This window comes from Drosophila miranda, chromosome 3 (assembly GCF_003369915.1).
Source record: "Drosophila miranda strain MSH22 chromosome 3, D.miranda_PacBio2.1, whole genome shotgun sequence".
Taxonomy (NCBI): Eukaryota; Metazoa; Arthropoda; class Insecta; order Diptera; family Drosophilidae; genus Drosophila; species Drosophila miranda.
The window spans coordinates 24445936-24469966 of record NC_046676.1 but is presented as its reverse complement, the minus strand read 5'-3'; the positions used below and the strand labels follow the sequence as shown (position 1 = coordinate 24469966).

The 24031-nt window shown below is 51.3% G+C and overlaps 3 protein-coding genes and 1 long non-coding RNA gene across 18 annotated transcripts in view; 3 read left to right on the top strand and 1 right to left on the bottom strand.

The window, feature by feature from the left end:
* The first annotated feature begins 493 nt into the window (after window positions 1–493).
* On the top strand, window positions 494–4719 carry LOC117188016 (probable cytochrome P450 4aa1). The gene is made up of 4 exons (XM_033391152.1): window positions 494–697; window positions 2648–2831; window positions 2891–3274; window positions 3335–4719. The coding sequence occupies exons 1-4, from the start codon at window positions 680–682 to the stop codon at window positions 4306–4308; spliced, it is 1560 nt and encodes a 519-aa protein (XP_033247043.1). The 5' UTR covers window positions 494–679; the 3' UTR covers window positions 4309–4719.
* Window positions 4339–24031, bottom strand: part of LOC108158905 (myosin light chain kinase, smooth muscle) — a 42643-nt gene continuing 22950 nt past the window's right edge. For 4 of the 15 annotated variants that reach the window (XM_033391139.1, XM_033391143.1, XM_033391144.1 and 1 more), the window contains 20 exons: window positions 19371–20093; window positions 18554–19297; window positions 17701–18408; window positions 17452–17624; window positions 16962–17049; window positions 14983–16303; window positions 14787–14919; window positions 13491–13659; window positions 11666–11711; window positions 10730–11604; window positions 10257–10674; window positions 9706–10096; window positions 8132–8449; window positions 7372–7646; window positions 6769–7293; window positions 6353–6694; window positions 6188–6289; window positions 5956–6133; window positions 5125–5842; window positions 4339–5054 (listed from right to left, as the gene is read on the bottom strand). In XM_033391139.1, the coding sequence (XP_033247030.1) occupies window positions 4717–5054; window positions 5125–5842; window positions 5956–6133; window positions 6188–6289; window positions 6353–6694; window positions 6769–7293; window positions 7372–7646; window positions 8132–8449; window positions 9706–10096; window positions 10257–10674; window positions 10730–11604; window positions 11666–11711; window positions 13491–13659; window positions 14787–14919; window positions 14983–16303; window positions 16962–17049; window positions 17452–17624; window positions 17701–18408; window positions 18554–19297; window positions 19371–20093 (8585 nt within the window). In that variant the 3' untranslated portion in view covers window positions 4339–4716. Of the gene's footprint in view, window positions 5055–5124; window positions 5843–5955; window positions 6134–6187; window positions 6290–6352; window positions 6695–6768; window positions 7294–7371; window positions 7647–8131; window positions 8450–8518; window positions 8622–8917; window positions 9029–9705; window positions 10097–10256; window positions 10675–10729; window positions 11605–11665; window positions 11712–13490; window positions 13660–14343; window positions 14425–14786; window positions 14920–14982; window positions 16304–16432; window positions 16687–16961; window positions 17050–17198; window positions 17245–17451; window positions 17625–17700; window positions 18409–18553; window positions 19298–19370; window positions 20094–20318; window positions 21954–22209; window positions 22990–23204; window positions 23988–24031 lie in introns of those variants that run through there. The other 11 variants (XM_033391141.1, XM_017291695.2, XM_033391140.1 and 8 more) reach the window with 11 other exon arrangements.
* On the top strand, window positions 8647–9255 carry LOC117188017. The gene is made up of 2 exons (XR_004472418.1): window positions 8647–8850; window positions 8992–9255. It is a non-coding gene; the product is annotated as an uncharacterized LOC117188017 (long non-coding RNA).
* On the top strand, window positions 11831–13489 carry LOC108158907. Its single transcript, XM_017291701.2, has 3 exons — window positions 11831–12057; window positions 12115–12308; window positions 12373–13489. The coding sequence occupies exons 1-3, from the start codon at window positions 11921–11923 to the stop codon at window positions 13410–13412; spliced, it is 1371 nt and encodes a 456-aa protein (XP_017147190.1). The 5' UTR covers window positions 11831–11920; the 3' UTR covers window positions 13413–13489.

Here is a 24031-nt window from a genome sequence, read left to right as displayed (position 1 = left end):
AGCCCTAAGTGCTTTTTAGCGACACGCGACTCACCTTTGCCATTAGCTTGAGGGTCTACGTCTACTCCTTATATCCCACATTGTGTAATCTTGGTACGCAGTAAATTGGCAAAAACCAGCTCTGAAGAGTCGCTGAAATGTGTACCATAGGGATATGTTGGGATGTGTTTGTTCCCATAAATATGGCTATTGTATCGGGCAATATCAAGAGAAAACAAAGATTGAAAAAATGGTTAATTGATTGGCATGCCACTTGACTAACTCGCAGCCAGCATTATTTCCACTTCTAGCTACTTAGCACTTCAAGAGCCGACTAGTTAGCAATTACTACCTACAATATTTGCCCCCTCCCGGCTCACGTACGCGCACGCCATTGAAGGTACGACTACGAGTATTTTGTGCGTCTTTTTTCGGCACAGTGCGGTGTGTGATGTGTACTCGAAAGCCGAGCTTGATCGAACCAAATCGGTTATAAGTAGAAGCCGTCCCGCTGGAGATCCCGCATTTGAAGCTCAACTGTCGACAGCTGTGACGGGATACATAATAAAGCCGCAAAAAAGCCAGTTACACGGAGTGTCGGCGGCAAGGACTCTACCAAAAGAGATCACTTCTATGTGATTCATATGATTCACGTGTTGAAGAAAATTGAGTAAAAGAACTTGAAAAGGAAAAGATTAAAATGTTTGTGGAAAAAGTGGTGAGTGAAATAAATCGAAAGTACTTCAAGAAAAGAATTCAAAAGTAGGAGACACGGAAATTGGCAAGAAATTATGGACTATCTCATCGTGATCTCCCACCTTCTGCCCTTCCCAACTTGTATCGCTTTTAAATGGAATTTTTTTTGAGGTGTTGGACCCATAACAAGGCCTATACTTGGCTCGTATCTGAGGCTGGGTCTCGTTTCAAAGACGATTATGATAATTTATGAAATTAGTGAGAAATAATCATGATGTGCATTTATTAGTGATCAAGTGCCAAATGTTTAGACAAACAAGGGAGCTCGGTTCTGCACACAGCTTCGCCTGGATACGTCGATTCGGATCTTACCGTGCCCAAAAAAGTACCAAAAAAGCACCCAAAAAAGCAAAAAAAAGAAAGAAGTGGCAATGCTTCATTGGGCGGGTAAATATTTTCTAAGAAGATCGAATAGAGGTTTCGGTTCCGCTGGTGTGATGTGATGCGGCGTGGGAGCGCGTTAGCGGACGTTACCCTTGAAAGCTTCTAATTGTAAATCGTTTTGTATCTAATTTAAATCCTAAGATGAAACCATGGCTTCCTTTTGGGTCTCATCAGTTGGCCTCGATGAAAACATCGACGAATCCTACCATTTCAGTCTTCTATTCCTACTGGAGATATCACAAATATTTTGACTGAGAATTTAAAATAAAAAATGTGGCATCTTACTTTTGTAATCGTTGAGGGCCTTAAATCATGATATCATTGACTGGGCAGACAACTTTCTATTTCCCTGGCGCCAAGTGGTGCGGGTTTCCTTTTATGTTGGATCGTTGGCTTTAAGCCCATCTGAAGGATAATCAAGTCTCAAACGGTTGCTCGAATCATGTTTGCCTAATCTTTGGTTTCCTAAGATTTTCCTATTTCTGTGCGATACAGGACTCAAATATGTGCTAAATACCTTGATTTTTATCGTCCTTCGAATAATACAGTGCAGTATCATTTCGTGCATCTAATTGCAAACTGTTTCTTAATTGTTTTTTAAAAACAATCAACTTACCGTTGATTAGCGATAAAAGTCAGTTTACGAATGATGTGCAGTTGGCCATGAAACCTCACCGATATGTTGGCCTAAAGCCATTAAGAGGCGGCTCCGTTTACGGATATGTACGAGTATGTCCCATTGTTGAAGCCCAGAACTGAACAAAGCTCTTGGGAGGACGGATAGGGTGACAGCAAGATGCGAGGGAGGTGTTTCCGATTGTGTAGCATGTGGGAAAAAGCCAACAATACTTGTCCCTGCCTGGTGATCATCATTAGCATCTGTCATCTTTTTGGCCAGCCACTGACTGGTTATTGTTTTGGCCGCCACCGCTAATCGTAACCTGTTGCACCACTGACACAAATAAGTCCCAAAAAACACACACAAAGCCGAACCAGACCAGACCAGACCAGACCAGACCAGACCACGTACTGCGCTGAGGGTGGATGGTGGATGAGAGAGCGAGAGTTTGAGATACAAATGTACTCGTATCTGTAGGCTGCCTTGAAGTGATTTAATCAATCTTAAATGCTGCACGTACTTTGGGTATATGCCAGCGGTCCCAACATCCCATCACATAGTATCGCCCATACGCCATGTTGTCTTAATCAATTTACACCGTGCTTAGATACATAACTTGTACTTTCGTTGCGCTCACGATTACGATTGCAAGTGCGAGTGTGTGTGTGTATTTGAAAATTACTTGCGACACGAGGCAAGGGCATCTGACATAAGTCCAGCAGTCCACCAGTTAATTTGATTCCAAATATTCCAAATAGATTGAGCACCGCGCTGAACTGAGTTTTAAGGGCCAATTTTCGATGCTTGGGGGTTAAGCAAACACTAGAAAATGGCAGCCCGAGAGGCAAACCAAACACGATAATATTGAAAGATCTATGCAATTTTACACTCGAATGACTGTATCCACAGCTAGAACGCGCCACCAAAACGGAGCTATGCTTGATCCTGGCCCTGCTGGTCATCAGTCTGAGCATCTACTCGTTCTATGCCCATCTGGACACGTACCTGAGATCGGTCATACTGTCGCTGCGGCTGTCGGGTCCGCCAACGCTGCCCATTCTGGGCAATTGCCTGCTCATCAAGGATAAGGACTGTAAGATTCAACTATGAAATATTATAGTTATTCCCTCTGATTGATAGTCTGCTCCCTAGTGATGAGAAATCAAGCAGCCAAGGCCTTCGATTTGTATGGATCCCTTGTGCGGATCTGGGTGCTCTTTTTCCCCTTCTTTGTGGTCTTGCAGCCAGAGGATCTGCAGGTCATATTGTCCTCGCAGAAGCACACCAATAAAGTCTTCATCTACCAGCTGATGCATAATTTCCTGGGGGATGGCCTCATCACCAGCAGCGGCCTCAAGTGGAGCACCCACCGCAGGCTCATCCAACCGGCATTCCACCTCAGCCTGCTGGAGAAGTTCATTGGGACCTTTGTGGACGCCTCGCAGTCGCTGTACGAGTCGCTCGGTGCCTCCGCCGTAGGCACTGACATCAACATCGTCAGCATCGTGAACAACTGTGTGGTGGACATCTTAAATGGTGAGTCTTCCATTCCAGTTCCTTTTCGTTTTGTCCACTGATTCACACAAACTTATACAGAGGCCGTTTTGGGTGTGCCCATCAAAAAGAAGGGCTTGGACCTGGTCAAAATCGATGAGTCGCCATTTCGGCAGGGCAAACTCATGATACCCACCCGGTTCTCACATCCCTGGCTTCTGTTTGATGGCATTTACCACTGGACGAAGTTGGCCAACGATGAGCTCAATCAGAAGAAGCGCCTCCACGACTTCACCCGCCAGATGATCAAGATTCGTCGCGAGATTCTGGCCAACACCGGCAACAACAACGCCGAGCGGAAGTGTCTGCTGGACTACATGATCGAGATCTCGGAGAGCAATGCCGACTTCACCGAGCAGGACATCGTCAACGAGGCCTGCACTTTCATGCTGGCCGGGCAGGACTCTGTGGGCGGAGCCGTGGCCTTCACCATCTTCCTGCTGGCCCAGAATGCCGAGTGCCAGGAGCAGTGCCACGAGGAGCTGGAGCGCATCTTCGACTACAGCGATCGGGCGCCCACCATGAGTGATCTGCGGGAGATGCGCTACCTGGAGATGTGCATAAAGGAGGCCCTGCGCCTCTACCCCACAGTGCCACTAATTGCCCGCAAGCTGGGCGAGGAGGTGCGTCTGAGCGACCACACTCTGCCCGCGGGTAGCAATATTTTCATCTGCCCCTATGCCACCCACCGCCTGAACAACATCTACCCCGAGCCGGAGAAATTCAACCCGGAGCGTTTTTCTCCAGAGAACTCTAAGGACCGCCACCCGTACGCCTTCATTCCGTTCAGCGCCGGGCCGCGCTACTGCATTGGCAATCGGTTCGCCATCATGGAGATGAAGACCATTGTCTCGCGACTGCTGCGCAGCTTCCAGCTGCTGCCGGTGGCCGGCAAGACCACCTTCGATGTCTCTTACCGCATCACTCTGCGTGCCTCCGGCGGTCTGTGGGTGCGCCTGAAGTCCCGCGATCATCCCATCTCGCAGACCCGCGACAGCGATTGCTTCGGACTGTAGCCTGCAGGTTATAGAGTACAAGGTGCTAACTCTTCGTTACATTAACTTTAATTAGTATGGTAAATAAGTATGTATATAAATCGATACAATAATTTAAATTTTTAGCTTCCTCTAGCCTAAGTACAGTGCCTACCCCCGTTTTGGGCGAGTGCCTGATCTGATCAGAGGTGTGGATGTGTATTATAATGTGTTTATGGTGTGGCTGTGTCTGTGGCTGGGGTGTGGGGTGAGGGCGAGGGTGTTCTAACCCCGTGTTCGCTATCGCAATCGCAATTGCATTCGCATTCATATTCATATTCATATTCATATTTATATTCGAGTGTTCGTAGATTTTCTGCTGGGTTTTGTCTGAACAAATGATTTCTGTAATAATAAAGTTATGTTCGTCGGCGTTTATGCGACATAAATCTAGGACGTGATATGTTTCGTTTCGTTGAATCTATTGATGAGACGTCGCGCACGTGACTCTCGGCTGCTCTCTGGGACGTTTCCATTACCGTTGCCATTGCTGTTGCCGTTAGTGATCCCATTGCCATTGCCATTGCCATTGCCGTTGTGCCGTTGAGCGCTGGCCACAGTGTGCTGTTGGGAAAGACGCTCGGTCGCCTCACGGACACGTTGGCTCATCAGCCGCGTCGGTGTGGCGGCACGCTGAGGCAGCGGTGAACTAGGCATGGATCGGGTTTGAGCGGATTTAGCTTTAGTAGAGTTGCTGTTACTGCTTCCGGCTTTCCCTGGCTCTTCTGCTAGCATATATGGAGAAAAAGTACATGAGTTAGTCATGGATCAAAGCTTTAAGGTTCAGATGGGAGTTACTTCGAGGGATGCGCCCCACGCTGGCGACCTTGGTGATCTTGTTGGGCTCTAGGGCAAGCTTGGGTTTGTTAGCAGCAGCGGAAGCGATTTTGGTCTGCTGGAATTTGTCCTTCAACTGGGACACCTTCAGCTTGGAGGACTCGCACAGGGGCTTGGCATGCAGCTTCGGCTTCTCGCGCATGGCACTGTCCTCCAGCGACTTTTTCCGCATCTTTATAGTGTTGGTGAAGTCGGAGCGCATTATGGCTTCGCCTTTGGGTGGCAGCTCCAGGGTGATAGGACTCTCAGGACAGTCCAGGACCACTGGCAGAGGACCGCTGCTCGCCTTGGCAATCTGCTCCAGCTTGGACTTGGCCAGTGACAGGAGCAGCGTCTCCTGGGCCACGACGCCGGCCGCCCCCAGGCTGCAGTTGGAGCACTCGCTGTAGCCGGAGTCGCTGCGCTCGCTGCACTGCGACTTGTCGCGCAGCTTCAGGGCTCCGTGGGCATACCGCTTGTCCACGTGCGGCATTTCAACACTGAAGTCATCCTCCTCCTCGTGCAGAGATGTCATTTGCGTGCTCACAGTACTGACCAGGGCGCTGGCGGCACTCAGCATACCCAGGCCCGAGATTGAGGGTCGCGGACTGTTCAGGGCTCCCATTGCGATGGCTGAGTTCCTTCGCGAGGCCGATAACGTGGCCATGCGTCCCAGGGCGCGAATAGCATTTCCAGTTTTCTGGATAAGAAGCAGCAGAAGCAGCAGCAGCAAGGCGGCAAGCAGGCAAGTTAGGCAAGGACACAAAAAGGAGCAGCAGTTGGTTAGGATTTCTTGAAGCAGATGTAACTAACCTGCCACTTGCGTCGAATGATGAACTTCTTGAGTTTGTCCGTGCAGATCTTGTTGTTGCTGAGATTGTCATCGTGGCGCTGGCACAGCCACTTGGACTCCAGGCACTGCTTGGCAGTCAGGCGCTCCTCCTTGCGGTGCACCAGCAGCTGGGAGATGAAGTCCTTGGCCTCCTGCGAACTATGGACAGGTGATCAGTAAAAGAAATACATTCCTCGATTGCTAAAATCCTACACGCAGTCAAAGGCCTCGTCATCGTAGTCGTAGTCCGCTCTTGTAATATTCGAAAAGGTTTCCACATCGGTGTCGCCCATGAAGGGGGAAAGACCAGAGAGCCTGGAAAGGATACCAATTGGATAAGAGCTGAAATTTCAGAATTCCCTTACTGTAAACACTCACAGCACATAGCAAATGACGCCCACGCTCCACATGTCCGACTTGAAGTCAATGGGCTCGTAGCTAATGATCTCTGGCGGTATAAATTCTGGAGTTCCGAAGAGCACCCGAACGGGTGCCTTCGTGTCCAGTCGCTGTGCCAGGCCAAAGTCAATGATCTTGATCTGGTGGCTGGTACGTGTATGGCACATGATGTTCTCCGGCTTCAGGTCCAGGTGAACAACGCTCTGACTGTGCATGTAGGCGACGCCCTCGCACACCTGTCGCAGGAACAGAATGCAGTCCAGCTCCGTGAGTGTGAAATCATCTGCCACCACACGCTCGAACAGCTCTCCACCGGTGATACTAAAGATAAGCAGGGTGCGGATACAGATTGGGGAGAATTGCAGAGACAATTCAGAACCTCTTGATCTACTCACTATTCCATCACCATCACAATCTCCCGCGGACTCTCGAAGGAGGCAGCCAGCTGTAGGAGCTTGGGATGCTGCAGCGATCGCATGATGGAGATCTCCTCGAGCACCTTTTGGCGATCGCGCGATTTGATGCACTTGATCACCTTGGCGGCCAGCAGTTGCTGCGGCTGATCACGCTCCTGCACCTTGTACACGATGCCGAAGCGGCCTTTTCCCAGCTCCTCGATGACCTCGAAGCGCGCCTTGAAATCGCCGCCAGACTGCACGCTCACCGCTTGTCCATAGTCCACGGTGGTCGACTCTCCCGCTCGGGCTCCGTACTGGCTGCTGCTCATCTGTACCAGTTCGCTAGCCTGGCTGGGCGCACTGCGTCCGTGTATGTTCTCGGCTCGCACGCGAAATCTATACTGCATTTGGGGTTGAAGATTCTTGACGGTGTAGGCCAGGGTGTCCACAACACGTGCCACCTGCTGCCATTCATCGTTTTCCTTATCACAGTTCACAGGATCGCAGCTCTGCATTTCAATGCTGCAAGAAAAAGTTCAGTGTGGTCGGTCACGTTCGGTTAGTGTGGTTTCTGGGGAAAGACTTGTCAGAGATACTCACATAAAGCCCGTAATCATGCAGCCGCCATCGTAAGGCGGTCCACACCACGCCACCGCCATGCGATCTGGACCGGGGGATACACTCGGCTGTCCGCTGGGTGGCTCTGGTGGTCCCTCAACGGCCACCGAGGCGGCCGCTGCCTCCACGCCGTAGTCATTCATTATTTCCACCGTGTACTTGCCGCTGTCATCGGCCGAGATGTCCGTTATGTAGAGCGTCGACTGTTGAGAGCTCGTACGGATCGTCACATTGGAACCCTCGACAATGGCACGGCACTGTAAAAAAGAGATACCCATATTTTGATGTGTGAGTGTTGGGTTAAGCTCTGGCCAACCTTCGTGTGGCGCAAAAACACGTTCGTCGCGGTTCGCATTTGCGGTTTGGAACCATTACGTAGCCGGGCGGCATACGTCAATACCGCAAGCTGATCGTGACACAGTCTGGGTCTGGGCTGTGCCCATAGGGGGAGCTAAAGATAGAGCTAAATATAGAGGGGCGTCTGTGCTGGCTTATGACAGATAAAGAATGATACGGATCATGGCCATAACAATGAGAGTACAATACTTATATCCATAATCCCCACTAACTGCGGCCAGTGGCCTGCTCTGGCCTAATTGGGTCAAGACATTGTTGCGCAACGAAACCGGACAAATTACCATACGCATACCAAACACATACTCCTTCGTCACTTGGTCACTTCTCTGAGAGCCCTATTTGCCCTATTTGGGTATGGGTATGGAATCGATGGATTGATACTTACCGCCTTGTACCAGATGACTTTGGTGCCCGGGAATGGGTCGTAGCGCACGCTCAGCCGCACATGACCGCCAATGAGGGCGGTGCAATCTTCGGGGCGTGTCAAAATACAGCTTCTGGCAGCCAGCGACGAGGATCCGTTGCTGCTACTACTGTTGCCCCGTACAATGGGCAAGACCAGCAGACTGGTGTATGTCCGGGCAGTGGGTATGCGCCGCTCCGTCTGTGGATGCTTTATTTGCAGCCGAATCTCCCCGCTCTTGGAGGGCTGTACGTCTCGCAGGCGCAGCACCCGAATGCCGTTCTCTGGATACGACTCCAACTGCAACAGAAAGAGATGATCACTATAACTCAAGGAAACTCAAAGCAGATGGGTAAACCATGTGCATACACTATGACAACTACTATGTGCGTATCTATAGTATATAGTGTGCACAAGTGTTTCCGATCGGGCGGAATGTGACACGACGCGGTGAATGGTTAGTCCAGCACTGAAAGCCTCTCTCAATGGCAACGTACCAATTAGTCGCGGAGAATCGGGAGCACGCCAGAACCGAACCGATCGCGACGACAATGGCACTTTCACGCTCACTGTCGCTGTCGCTGGCGCTCTCGTTCCACTTCCATTTCCATTTCCATTGGAGCACAAAAACGGCAAGTGTCTGGGCCCTGTGCCCTGTGCATGGGCGGCACTCGCCACACTCGCCCTGCCTTATCTATAAGGTATTTTATCTACGCGAATGTAAACGATATTGATACACCTTAAATGTTATCCATTTGCCTCGCCTACCTTCGACATCTTGTCCCACCCTTGAGCGGCTGCGACTAATTATACTGCTGTTTCTATTGCCTAACTAAAACCAGGTTGACATCTGGGGGAATTCTTGGACCTGATGTGAGCCGCTTGAGCGCCACTGAACGAGTGTTTCATTCCTCTTCGATCGGCCGGACGGAAGCATGGCGCATCGATTGGAAGCGCAAGCGAACGGGCAGCGACGCCTCACTAACATCGTTTTGCATGCAGCGCACATGCGGCAGTATTTCAATCTTTTGGGTCTCTCTGTTTTCAATTTCTGATTTGTAGATGTGTACATATGTAAATGAGCATGCCTATATGTATATGAACAATCATGATTATTGTTATTGTCTCCGTCATCTCCATCAAGGTGTGAACGAATCTGAGGCTGAGGTTCCAGCCTGCGGCAAGGCGACAAAGAGAAAATGAAAGGAAGTCTAGCTTCGAGAGTCGAAAGACTTAATACCCTAACAGATCTAAAATTCCAACGGCACAGATCCATGATCCATGATCAATGGCTTCGTAACTGTAGCTTTGGATGCTGATCGGGTGTATATACACAATTCATCTGATCAAATATTCTTTCTTTTCTGCTTAACAAACATCTGCTCCAATAAATAATACCCTCTGCAAGGGTACAATCTGAAATGAAGACCTCTGTTTGGAGATGGCAGTTATCCAAATTCTCCGCGTTCCACACACTCATATTGGGGCCAGCGAGCGACCGAACCACTTAATGTTTATAGGCCCTGTGTGACTGCTTGTTCCCCCTGCATACGCACCGTCATGTTCAGTGAGTCATCCGCCTCGTCGGCGAGCGGCTTTCCATTGAGATACCAGACAGCTTCCGCTTCGCAGGGAAAAACACGCGCATAGAAAAGCGCCTCCTCTCCCGCTCCACAGACCACGGGCAGCGGTGTCTTTAATAGTTGTATGCACTCCTCGTCGTTTTGGGACAGATCCCGCTCTAAAACGCATAGCTCCCCGCTGCTGCTGCAGTCACAGTCGCTGTCCGGGGCTGAGGCTGAGGCTGGGTTGGAGTTCTGAAGGAGGATGTCATTGCTTTCGGGCGATGAGGAAGAGGTAAACACCTGACAGCTGTAAGTGCCCGAGTCAATGTCGAATGGTTCGTTGAGGCGCAGACAGAGGCATCCATTGCCGTGATCAATGTAGCTGCAATATATAATTAAAACGTTAATAAATTCTTGCGATTATAGGTAATACCGACGAAAGAATACCCTATTCTCGGTTCACAGATCTGCTTCGTAGGCTAATCATCGGGCTACGGTGCACTAAAACCATATACCCTTGCAGTCCACCGCCTTATACTCACTTAAACTCGTCACTATCTGGTAGAATTTCCCCATTACGTAGCCAAAGGTAGCTGTAAGGCTGGTCGCAGTCGATAAGGCAACACAGATCGATAGCCTCGCCCTCCACCGCTTTGGTGATCTCGGCCAGAGGTTCCGCAATGACAGCGCGACGTCGCTGTTGTTCAGTGTTAGGTTCGTGGAAGGTAACGCTCGTGGAACTAATGAGTGGATCATGATCGCCGCTTATGATGCAGGTGTAGACGCCCTCGTCCTCTCGCGTCACATTGTCCACGATGAGCATGGCCATTGAGACCTCCGGCTGCAGTAGAATGTGCACTCGATCCGTGGGCTCCAGCTCCATGTTGTTGTGGTAGAATCTCACCGACGGCACTGAGGAGCCTCGATAGCCGCTTGCCAGAGCCATGCGTCCGCCAATAGCTGCAAAATTGGATTTAAGTCATGGATTTCGAGAGTAAGAGAGGAATACGCCTACCTGTCGATGGACCCATGATTCGTCTATGTAGATAGGCATTGCGGCGGGAGGAGGAGGCCCGAACACTGCGCACTGAAGGGGACTTGGAATAGCGTGAGCTTCGGATGACGTCCAGCCGAGCGGTGGCCTCAATGCGCCCAAAATCGTTCTCAAGGGTGATGCGGTACAGGCCCGCATCGTCGAAGCTCACCTCATCGATCTCGATGAAGCGCAGATCGTCCACTTCCTTCACAGCTATGCGCGTGGTGGGTGTGACAATCAGCCCGTCCTTGTCCCAGGTGGCCCAGGGCGTGGGATGGCCTCCAATGGCGCACTGGAATCGGACGTTGTCACCCTCCTCGACAACGCGGTTGTAGGGAATGGCAAGGAATTTGGGAGCTGTAAAGGCGTTACGGGCATCGCTACGGCGCCGCTCCGCTACTCCAGACAGATCGATGCTGCTGGTGCGGTACGAGAGTCGACGCATGGGCGAGAAGCTTCGATTGGGGGTCGACCGCGGAGTGGAGCGTGGCGTCGAGTGGGCAGAGAGCAGGCCGCTTGGCCGTGTTAGCTGGCGACTCAGCATGTTCTCCTTCTCCTCGGGCACATCCACGATAATGCAAGCAGACGAAAGCGTACGTCCCACGGAGTTCTTTGCCACGCATGTGTACTCGCCCTCATCTTCGGGATAGACGCGGGGTATGCTCAAAATGGCCTTTGTGCCGTCATATGACATCACATAGTCCCTGTCGCTGGGCACAACATGACCATCCTTCTCCCAGATTATGTACGGTTCGGGCATGGCCTCCACATGACACTCCAGCGATATGGCGTCGCCATCGCAGCATCGCAAATTTCTCAAGTTTCGGACGAATCGCGGAAGTGTCTCGATGTTGCTGCAAAGTACAAATATAATTGAGCCCCGAACCGCAGCACCTATGAGAGAGAGTTACTCACCCATGTCGCGTGTGAACCTTATCCATGCGGCTATCTTTAAGTATATCTGCGAAACGAATAACATTTTTAAACAAACTCCCGATAACCAGCAGATGCCAATCGACAAGCAGTGTAAAGCAGTGTAAATTGACACATTCATTCCTGGCTGTCGTTTTTGCCATTTCCCTCTAATGTATAACACGGTCACACTGAAATGTTTTTTTTTAGCCCTCAAAGTTTGTCCCGTACCAGAAAAACTTTATAAATCATTTCGTAATGAAGGGAATGATTATTGTTCCCATGGACATAGATCCTGGCTTCCGCAAGGCAACCATCCACACTTTACCCACCCTCAACAGCGGAATGGTGTATAACTTTTGCCGGGCAGCATCCTCCGAAAAGTCACAAAATATGTAAGCAACCTATTGCTGTCTCTCTCGCACTCTCCTAATGGAATTTCTGGTCCGCAGATCGACGGATAAAAATGATCTCTTAGCTGATTATGTGCAATTGCGACAGCAGGGCAGCATCTGCGAACTGAAGGCCATGGTATTCTCCGCATCCGAGTTTGCCGATATGGACACACATGCCAATGTCGCCATCAAAGTTCTCGAAAACCCGCGGGCCATTGCCGAGGGCCAATGCAGTCGGTGCCCCGATTCTGGTATGAAATCCCAGTAGTTCCTTTGCCAGCGAAAAAGATTAATTAACCAATCTCTTGTTCTTAGAAATGTGTCCACATATTGTGGCCTTCACATTTTGGCTATTGCACAAGAGTACGGAGCGACAACCCTCTGCTGTGGTTGAATTTTGGGGGCACGAACTGGAATTGCTAGTGCAGCCGGAGCCCACACGGGCCATTCAAATATGTGATATGATTCCAAAGGATGAAGTCCGACTGCAGAGTGACGCGAGCTCTCAAAAAATGAACGACAGTGATGGGCAGGCCTTCCTCTCGACTGTGCTGGAGGAAATAGCTATTTGTGGACGTGGATCGGCTCTGTACCGGCAGTGTGTGGAGACCAGTGATGAGTTTGAGACACTCTTTGTGCATCATGTGCTGTTGAGGGCAAACGAGTACAACATACACGATGTCCAGGGCTTTGCACAGCACATGGAGCAGCAGGCGCAGATCGGTATCATTGAGAGCCTCAATGATGTGAGCAGGAACCAGTACAAGTCGAGGCTGTGGGTGGAAACGCAGTACATGCGCATACGCTGCTCCATGATAAACCTTTTGGCTACTCGCAAAACGGCCGAGGATAATGAGCACATATTCAACATGATGTTCTGCAAGGGTCGCGACACGAACACCGATGCCCGTATGCAGCTGAAGCAGCACAAGCGATTCATTCTTAAGCAGACGGAAAAACTGGAAAATAAAGAGTACGTCGAATGCGGACTGATGCTGCACGAGAGCTATCCGTTTTTGTGCGCTACACCAGATGGCATCACAGACGATCACATTGTTGAGATCAAAGCACCAAAGTCCGAAGAGGACTTTCAAAGGTATCTCGAGGCCGGCGAATCGATAGCACCCAAATATATGGCTCAAATACAGATACAAATGTTTGTGGCAAAAGTCAGCAAGGCGCTCTACTGCGTCCTCAGTCCCATATTCGAGACGAACGGGGCCCTGCACTATGTCTGGGTGGAGGCCGATCCGGAATTTGTGGCCAGTCTGATCACCATGGCCGACGACTTTTGGAAGGACATTGTCTTTCCGCGCCTTCTCAACACCTATCCCCAGATAACATATTCCCATTAGGGAATACCCCTATCCAGGAGTAGGAGTAAAGTGTCTGATCCCCCGACTAGTCAATAAATGAAAAATGTGTAATCTTACCTTTGGCAAATATTTGTAGCGATATTACAGCCTTGGCCTCGCCATGGCAATTGCTGGCTATGACGGAATAGGTGCCGGTAAAGTCCAACTTGGCGCTCGGTATCTCCAGTCTGTACTCTGGGCCCTCGCCAATCCTGCGAAAATGTGGCGCGTCCTTATAATACTCCGGCTGCGTAAAAAAGATGCAGATAGATGCAGCATGTGAGTCAAGGTTACTCCGAGATTTTAACACAAACGGACGGTCTGGTCTGTCAATAAGGAGCATGAATCACGACGACTATCTTTATACAAATGTCTGAGGCCTAAGGCTGAGGCTGGTTTCTATGGCTGTTGCTGACGTTCGAACTCGGTTGTTGTTGTTGTTTTTGGGTGAAGCTTATGGCCATATATGCACAAAATTGAATTTTGAGACAGTCGAATAGGAAAACTGGTAACAGGTATACGCTGACAACTGATGTTGACGTTGACCTCCTCCTGCCTGCCTGCCTGCCTGCCTGCCTGCTTCTGCTTCCTTGGTTGCACGTTGCACACGACAGCGGTTGTTAGTACTCGCAATAATTTTTTTTTTTTTCCTTTTTGGCTTGTACTCGTATCGTATAATTGTTTGTATCAGTTTTCGATGGCTGAACAAGCTTGTTATTTGATATGGCCTGAACTTGAATTAGCGTTTAACAGCGAATCGGATTTATAAGATCTGTTGTGTTTGTCTCTATGGTGCTATGCCCCTCTGGTCGGGTCTGGTATGCTCTGCTCTGAGAATGACGCATTTGTCTGTAATCCGAGTACGAAGTGCAGCAGCCGCACCTGTGTGCCACTGCTGCTATTGTTCTTCATCATATCACATTCCGTTTACCTTTGCAGAAGATTCTGTATTGTTTCTACTTTTTTCGACACTTTGTTCGCGTTTACGGATCAATACGAAACTTTTGAAATCTATCCGCACGAGCAACTATTGCAATTCGAAAAAAAAACACAATCTACCGTCTGGCCCCCTGGGAGCTCACTTTATATAAAAAAAATATCAGGCGGAAATCACTTTGCACTTCCTGATGCCAGTAGGGCCCCCACGTTCTTGGTTCACCTGTACTTGAGCGTCTTTACGAGAATGGGCACGCGAGAAGGTAACGCGTAACGGGCGTAACGGCAGCGATAACTGAATACGACCCACATTCGCTGGTGCCGTGAATGCAACTGACTTGACTGCCCGACTGGGTGGCTGTGGGGCTGAAAGCTGCTGCTGCTATTGCCTCTGCTGCGCCTGCGCCTGCACTGTGACTGTGTTTCACTTGTACTCACCTTCAGAAAATCACGCAGCCAAACCACCTCGGGCTTGGGATCGCCAACCACCTCGCAGAATATGATGACGTTGTCGCCCTCGTAGGCCTCGCTGGAACGAGGCTTGACCACAAACAGGGGATCCTTGGAGTAACTTTAAAGGAGAAATGGAACCATTAAGCAGGCATCTCTAAGTTGTCTTTTGGATAGAACTTACGGCAGATCGTCCGTCTTGATGCTGGGTATTTCCAGTGAACGCTGCGGCACCATTTTGTGCTCCTCCTCCTCGATAGCCACGCGGCAAATGGTCTCCACTTTGCCGACCACATTGGAGGCCACGCACACATAGATTCCGGCATCCCGCACAGTGGCCTCGGCAATGATCAGCTCAACGTATCCATTGCTGTCCAGGGTGGCGGTCAGACGTCGACTGGGGCGCAGGCGCATGCCATTACGATGCCAGGTGACACCTACGGCTGGGTAGGCCTCCACCTTTGTGGACAGGCGTATTTCAGAGCCCTCGGGGAACACATAGAACGGATCGAGAGGCACATAGAAGTCAGGCGAGATGTAGGCACGAATGCCTTTATCCACTACCAAATTGCAGTGGCACGAAACGGAGCCCAGTTCGTTTTTGGCCAGGCAGGTGTAGATGCCGCTCATGTCCAGCGTTGTGGCAGCAATCTCTAGAGTAAAGAACTGCCCATCGGCTGTGATCAGGTGTCGCCTGTCAGCGTTGATCAGCTCCTCATCCTTGTACCATAGAATTTCCGGCACGGGATAGCCTACAATCTGGCAGGTGAGACGCACTGGATAGGTCACCTGGACGCGGCGATCCCGCAGACGCATGGTGAAGATTGGCAACGAATCCCCCACCTCAGCCACATTGCGTCCATGGGCGATTTCCTTCAGGCGGGAGTCCGCCTCGTACAGCCGCGAGTCGGACACAACTTGAAGCCGTGCAAAGGTGGAGACACGGCCCTTGGAGTTGGTCGCCTCGCAGGTGTACCGGCCAGAGTCCAGATCGCTGACTGTGGCTATGGTCAGGGCGCAGGTAGAGCCAATCTGTCGTATCCTCACGCGCTCAGAACTGCTGCTCAGCTGAATACCATCCTTGTACCAAGTCACTGTGGGACGTGGGGCGCCTCGCATGTTGCACTGGAGAGTGAAGGAAGAGCCAAACAGGGCCTTAACCTGGCCGGGCAGGATCTTGACGAACTCGGGTAGGCATTCGACGCCACCCACCTGCATAGCGGAGCTCGTCTGGACGGCCGGGCCCCAGCCGTAGCGATTCTTTGGCGTGACCCGGAAGTGGTACTCCACATTGGGCTTCAGATTGAAGGCGTCGAAAGAGTTGATCGGCGTCAGTCCCAGCTCTCGCCAGTAGGCGCCGCCCTCGTGGCCCAAAATCCAGGCCTCCACCTTGTAGGCAATGACCGGAGCCGAGTTGGCACTCACGGGCTTGCCCCATGACAGGGAGATGTGTGTGGGTCCGGAGTCGACGACCAGCGGTTCGGTGGATATGCAGCCAGGTGGATCTGGAGAGTGGGCAAAAACAAAAACAACAGAAAAAACAATTGAATGAGGTGCGCAGATTGTAGATGGAAGGGAGGGGTGGGTGGTATATCCACCGCAAGAGATCCGATCCTCAAATGAAAGACAGTACGCCCCGGAGAAATATTTTTTTATTTTCTTTTTTTTCACTACGTAAATGTATAAGCTGGATTGCTGTGCTTTAAATAATACATTATTTATATACGATAATAAAAGTAATTAAGTCAATCGTTCAGAAATACTAACAAAAGATAAATACACGAAATATTTTGTGTGTGTGCTGCAGGGTGTATCGATCTATCGATCTCATTGATCTCACAGGACGATTCTTTTGTCGTTTTTGGTTTGTGGCGGTTCTTAAACCGATCTGGAAAAGATCCAACTAAAGCTTTGGCATCATATCGTATTACAAGAGATGCACACGAACAGACAGACATAGGACATATGATGGAACGGACAACGAAGGGAGAAAGACGATGATCCACACACACAAAAAGGGTACAAGCGAAGGATGTGTACATAGAACGCATAGATGACAAGCAGGCTGCCACTCGTATGCTTAGTAGCTTACTCGTTCCACATCTATATGTTCTTTAATACAGGACGCTGAGATATAGAGATGCAGTAAACTCTGGAACTCACCTCTGAAATACGATGTGTCGCTGTAACTGTCCAGGGGTAGGCCCCAGCGAGGTTGCGTTGGCGTTGCGGAGCGAGCGCGCGGGTTTACCTATAAGTTTTGTAGTCAGAACGATATTATATTGATTTGAATGAACACATAGAGAGAGTCAGGAAAGTTGACTGTAATTAACTATAATTGTATTTGGTGTTGGTATTTTGTTGGTGCGGAGGCGTTCGAAATTTGCAAAATATTTATATGTTTAATAATTAATAAGCTTTATTCTTTCTTTTTGGGGATTTTAATCTAGATAAAAAAGAGAAGAAAAGCAGAAGCAGAGAAGAAAAGAGAAATAATAGCAGATGTTAGTTAGCGAAAGCATTTGGCGCACATACAGAGAGAGACGCAAGACATTCAGGAACAGCCACAAGCGATAGAAAACAAAAACAGATTCATATGTATACTCGTAGAGGTATGTACGAGTATTTGTATATATATCCCAAGGAACCTTACCGTGACGGTAACAAATATCCTGTCCGTGCCAAAGTTGTTACGTGCCACAACGAAATAGGTGCCCGAGTCGGAGATTTGGGCCTGCTGCACTGTGAATCTGGTATAGTCATCGGATACCTCTTTGCTGACCCGATCCGATTGGGTGATGTCCTTGGTGCCCTTCATGAACGTGACTGAAACATGAGGCAATCGAATGATATGATTAGTAGGAATGGGGATCCCAAACACACGCAATGAGCAATCGCTTACGCTTTGGTTTCGGTTCGCCGGCAATACGGAAGGCAAACGAGAAGGGATCACCCACAGCGATCTTCATTTCGGTATCTGGGCGAGACAGGAACAGCGGTGGCCGTTCGTCCTTTTCGGCACCAACAGCCACATCGACATTGGCATGCGACTCGATCCGTCCGTAGGCGTTCGAGGCGCGGCAGGTGTAGGTGCCCTCAACCTCTGACGTGGCTTTCATGATGGTCAGCGTGTAGACACCGCGATCGGCGAGGGCCTGGACATTGGGACCTTCGACGACCTGGCGGTCTCGCAACCATTTCACCTCGAGGGGCGTGGTTGTCTGCATGAACTCGGCCGAAATGGCTACAGTACCGCCATCGCAGACGGTCTGATTGCCGAGCGGCGTGAGGAAGTGCGGCTTATTGGGGTCACGATGGTAGAAGCCGGACGTCTTCTCCTGTGTGTACCGTTCACGTCCCTTAAAGTCCACTTGATGAGACATCTTGTTCTCGGCACCCTCGTTGCGGGCCACGCACGAGTAGACGCCAGAGTCCTTCTCGGTGGGGCTGACAATGACCAGCTTGGCATACCCATCGGCCTGATCGGTTAACTGGTACTTCTCATCGCTGCTAAGGATCTCGTTCCCCTTCATCCACGTAATATCGGGGCGGGGCTGGCCACGTACGCGACAATCCAGAACTAACTCATTCTCGTTGAGAGAATATGTGTCTACAAGAAGGACGAGAAAAAGTATTAGCAAAGGGTCAAGAAATCAACGGGTGTACAGAAGCGGTTAGCGGAACAGCAAACAGCAAAGATGAGCAGCAAAGGCGCGGGCGAAATCCTCGTTTGACGGGGAGGGAGGGAGCAATACCTCGAATCGGCTGCGTAAAAGTACTTGGCTGTGAAGCTTCCTTAAAGTGCTTGTAGACACGCAGCTGGGCATGAGTAAGGCTCTCGCCAAAGTCGTTGCTGGCAGCGCAGGTGTAGTTGCCGCTGTCGTCGGCCACTGCAGCGTAGATTTCCAGCGAGGCCTCTCCGTTCTGGTAGAGGGTCTGGTAGCGCGTGTCTCTGGGCAGTGGTTTGTGGTTCTTTAGCCACTCGATGTGCGTGTTCTCATCACCGGAAACGGCGCACACCATCCGGAGATTAACTCCCTCTGAAACGGTGCGATCGTGCAGCAGAGCGTGGAAGAGCGGCTTGGCTTTGCCCACGCTCCGCATGACGTGATCTCCGGCTCGATGAAGCTCTCCATTTCCATTTACGTGACCAGCTCCTGTGTTTATATGCGATGTACTACGCGACCAACTGGACGCATTCTGATCCGCAATCGCATACACTTCGTCTGGACTGACAGTGATGAGACGCTTGAGGTCGGCGGCTCTGATGGAGGTGCTAATCGAATCGATTCGATCCTCGTGCTCCGCATAGCAGGCAAAGATGCCGCAGTCGGAGGATATGGGATTGCGTATGATCAGCTTCCGAACGCCACCGGGCTCCTCCACCGTCTTGTAGCGATTGTTGCAGATCGTGTGATCGTCGCGCATCCAACTGACACTGGGGCGTCCATGCACCTGACAACTGAGCACAATCTCATTCCGCTGTGCATCGTACGACTCTGCGAAGGACAATTACAAATATGTATAATCAGTAAACGAAAAAGGATGATAGATGGGTCGGTCTATTTTTACCTGTTATTGCACTGGAGAAGCTCTCCGGCAGCTGTCCGTGGGTCTGATCCAATACACTGAGCTGTCCGGCACTCTCCACAGTCTGCTTGCTGTTCTTCACGACGCATCTGTAGTAGCCACTGTCCTCGACCCGGGCATCGTATATCTCCAGACTGATGGCCCCGTTTATGTTGTAGATCTTGTGCCGGGAATCCTTCGTCACGCGCTCCTCGTTCCGCAGCCAGTGCACATCCTCGATGAAACCGGTCACATAGCAAATCATCTGGGCCTTGTTGCCGCTGCCAATAGTCATGGTCTTCAAGCTGGTCTCCAGGCTGAGCCGCAGCTTGTCCTCGCGGACCTTGGCCTTGGCCTTGGCTGCGGCATTGTCGCTAGCAGCAGCAGAAGCGGAGGATTCATCATCCCGCTTGATCTCCTGAATGACCATATCAATGGGTTTCTTTTCAGCCGCTCGCTCGCGCACATAGTCGGAGGCCTGCACGAACTTGCTGATCTTCATCTGACCGTTCTCGCTCTCCGCATAGCAGGTGTACAGTCCAGAGTCGTCGCTGCCAAAGTTCGCTATGGTCAGGAGCTTTACGCCGTCACTCTGCTCGGCATACTGGTACTTTTTGCTCTCCAGTGGCAGCAAGGTGTTGTCCCGCTGCCAGTAGATGTGTGGCTTTGGGCTTCCCGATACCTTGCACTCCAGCGTGAGGCTATTGCCCTGTGAATGGTATGCATCTGCAAGGGATGATGGGGAAGAGACAAGGCACAATACACATAAGACAAAGTACAGAATATGGGAAAATCAAAGGATCTATCTAGGGATTAGTGTTAGTTCTCTAAAGCTACATCTATAGTAGGAGTACAGTAGGACTACACTTAGCTCAAAACAGGGTGGGACATTCACCTGGACGCACTGGCGCGACTTTCGCAACGTAACCACATACGAGTAGAGCGTCCTACCTTTGATGCCCACCACAAAGGTCGGTGGGATTATCTCTTCTTTTCCCGTGCTGTAAACGAACAGGTTGCAAGTGCTCACGATTTCGTTGTCAGATCCCCTCACCCTCAGCGTATACTCGCCGGCATCCTCCTCGGTCACACCCACCAGATTCAGCCAGGCAATGCCGTCCTGCATGGACATCTTGCTCTTGGGGCCGAATGCAATCGGCTGGTCGCCGTGGAACCACTTGGCACTTGGCTCCGGTCCGTCGATGTTCACCATCCACTTGACGTTACTGCCCGACTTAACGGTGCGATTCGAGAGGTAGTTGCGGAAGTAGAGACGCTTCCTTAGATCTGGTGGCATGGGTACCTCGCGCCTCGAGCTTGTCACCTCCTCTTCGTCGGGCTTGGGCTTCCTGCGTCTCGGCTCACCGTCGGCTCCAACTTCTCCCTCCTCGCCGGCGGCTGGCTCCTCGCCCTCGCCAGCAGGACGGGGCGGCCGGCCCTCCCTGGGCGGCGAGATGCGTGGAGCCCTCACACGCTTTTCCACGGTGACCATGTGAACGATTTCCGTCTTGCCCTCGCGGTTCTCGGCCTGGCAAACGTACTTGCCGCTGTCCGAGGGCTTCGGGCTACTGATGAAGAGCTCGCAGGTGCCATCATCGTGGTCCACCTGCTGGTACTTGTCGCTGTTCTCGATCTTCACGCCATCCTTCACCCATGTGACCGAGGGCGTGGGCAGACCGCGCACATGCACGTCCAGCTGCAGTTCGTTGATCTTGCCGTGCAGCGTGTCCTTGATGTTGCGCGTGAATGTGGGCGGAACGTCGCCGGTGCCCGGATCCTCGAAAACCTCCAGGCGGCACGAGGTGGACGCTTCGCCGGTTTCATCGCGTCCCCAGCACTTGTACTCGCCATTGTCCTCCGCCGTGGCGCTCGTGATTTCCAGAAGGCACAGTCCCTCGCTATAGCGGCCCCTGATCTTGGGTCCATTCACCAATTGCTCTCCGTCTTTGAACCACTTGACTTGTGGCTCCTTGGCGTCCAGGAAACAGGATATCTTCACCTTGGATCCCTCGGCCACAACGCGATCCCTCATGGAGGTGCTGAAGTGGATTACGATGTTCTTCTCGCGCCGCTTGCTCGAAATACTGCCCGAGTCCGAGGCATAGTCGGAGGCATAGGCCGATGAAACTCCCTCATCATCGTCCGCCTTGCGGCCACGTCGCTTGCTCTTGCCCTCCTCGGTCTCAGCCTCAGACTCGGCTTCGGGTGCGGCCGCCGCTGGAGTTGGCTTCCTCCAGTCCTCCGAGGGCTTCTCCTTCTCCTCCTTGGCACGCAGAAGATTCTTGTCGGCATGGAACACGCCATGGATGTTGTCCGCAATATGATGAGCCATGCCCTCGAACAAAACGTAATGCGAGATCTCCATTTTGCCGGCCCGACTTTCGGCCTTAACGACATATTTGCCCGAGTCCTTGTTGTCCGGACGATCGATGTGGAGCTCGCAGGAGCCATCCTGATGCTCGATAAGCTGGAAGCGACCGCCGCTCTGGATCTCAATGCTGTCCTTAAACCACTGCACCTCCGGTGTGGGCTGGCCTCGCACCGCCGTCTCCAGAATCAGCTCATTGGTGTTCAGATGATAGGTGTCTTTAAGTGGGGAAGGGAAGAGGGTGGAAGAGATTTGTATTATGCAACGAATGCAGAATTCAGCATGCTGCAGAGAGAAGACATATCACATCACATCACCACAAACAACATAATGGATTGCATAACGATCAATGGCATTGCACAACCACGAATAATGTCGGATGCTTCTAAGTATAGATCGATCTCTCACTGATCTGATCTGATCTCTCATCCGATGAGGAGACGATTGTGATGCCTGCTCGATGCGATCCCTTACCTTTTAGCGAACGTATGAACACGGGCTGGACATCGGTGTTGACCTTCGCCTCGTAGACATGCAGCACGGCCGAGGTTGTGATCTTGCAGTGCTCGTTTTGGGCAGTGATCGTGTAGGTGCCAGAGTCCTCTGTTGAGGCGTTGACAAACTCCAGGACCGCCAGGCCATCACGATTCATGTTGCGAATGCGCGGTCCGTAGGAGACATTCTGGTCGTCCTTCTGCCATTTGAGTGTCGGCTCCGGACCTCCAATTACAGCCTGCAACTTGACCTTGGAGCCCTCGGCTACATACCGATTGGACAGATTGACCGTGAAGTAGAGCATTTGCTTGGGCGAAGGGTCCGGCATGCGGCTGCGTCGCTCGTAGCCACCATCCCCGCCGCCACCGCCGCCGGCCTCCTCCTCATCGTCCTTCTTCTTCTTCGGCCTGCTCTTGGCCTTGCCACCATCCTCCGCGGCTTCGCCCTCCTTTGCACCGTCCTGCATGGCCAAAGTGGAGAGAATACTCGATCGACGCGATGAGTGTGTGTCGACGACGACCGTGTGGGTGGTCGACTGACTGCCCAACTTGTTCTGGGCACTGCAGACATAGATTCCGTTGTCATTGACGGTCGGCTTGTTGATGATCAGCTCACAGATGCCGTCCAAGTGCTCGATCTGCACCACCCGATCGTCGAGCACCACGGGTATCTGGTCTTTGGTCCACGTAATGACGGGTCGGGGATTGCCGCGCACCTTCGTATCGATAATTAAATCGTTCTGTGAGGCATGATATACATCTAAGGAGAATGCAAATGCAATCCAATCAATCAATTCATCTATTTTCGTACACGGACGACCTCAATCGCGATCGTCGGACAACACAATACACACACGTCACACACACATATAGCACATATAGCAGTCGTGTAACCAGAACACTTAGGGACATAGTATATCCACAGAGTAGAGACATCCACGATATAGAGTGCAACATTGAGAGAAGAGCAAATACCTCGCAGGGGCAGGGCGAATATGGGCTCCGACTCGTCGCCATCGGTCTGTGCCGCATACACTTTGAAGTAGCAAGAGGTTTCGATTTCGCTGAGTTCGTTCTTGGCCACGCACTTGTAGACGCCCGAGTCGGCAGTGGTGGCATTCTCGATCGCTAGAATTGCTTTGCCCTCCTCCGACAGGTTCTTGATGTTGCCACCAACCACCACCCACTTGTCGTCCTTCATCCAGCGGGTGCTGGGCGAGGGTCCAATGACAGTGGCCACAAACTTAATGGTGGACCCCTCAAGAGCCATGCGATCACGAAGTTGAGTGGCAAACGAGAGCTTCTGCTTAGCAGGGACCAGTGGCTCTGGGGAGGGACGCACTGGTCGGAGACGCGCCTGTTCGGCCTCGGCCTCGGCACGCCTCTGATCCGACTCGGCCATGGACTTGAGGGCCGCATCCATTTGCCTCTTGGCATGCTTCAAGCTGTCCAGCTGGATCCTGTCGCGGGCATGGAAGATGCCCGGGACATGGTAGTGCAGATTCTTAGCTACCTCCACAGTGTGATTGATCTGAACCTCGCCGATGGAATTGATAGCCTTCAGAGTGTAGATACCGCCGTCCTTGTTGCCGGGCTTATAGATCAGCAACTTGCAGACACCGTGCGCCTCCTCCAGCATGGTGAACTTGTAGCTAGGCTTCACCTGGAAGGCACCGCGCCACCATGTGATGACCGGTCGGGGCACACCATGGACATGGCACTCGATAGTCAGCTCATCGTCGCGCAAATGATAGTACTCTGGAAGAGGCAAAGAAAAGCTACAGCACAGAACTTAGGGATGC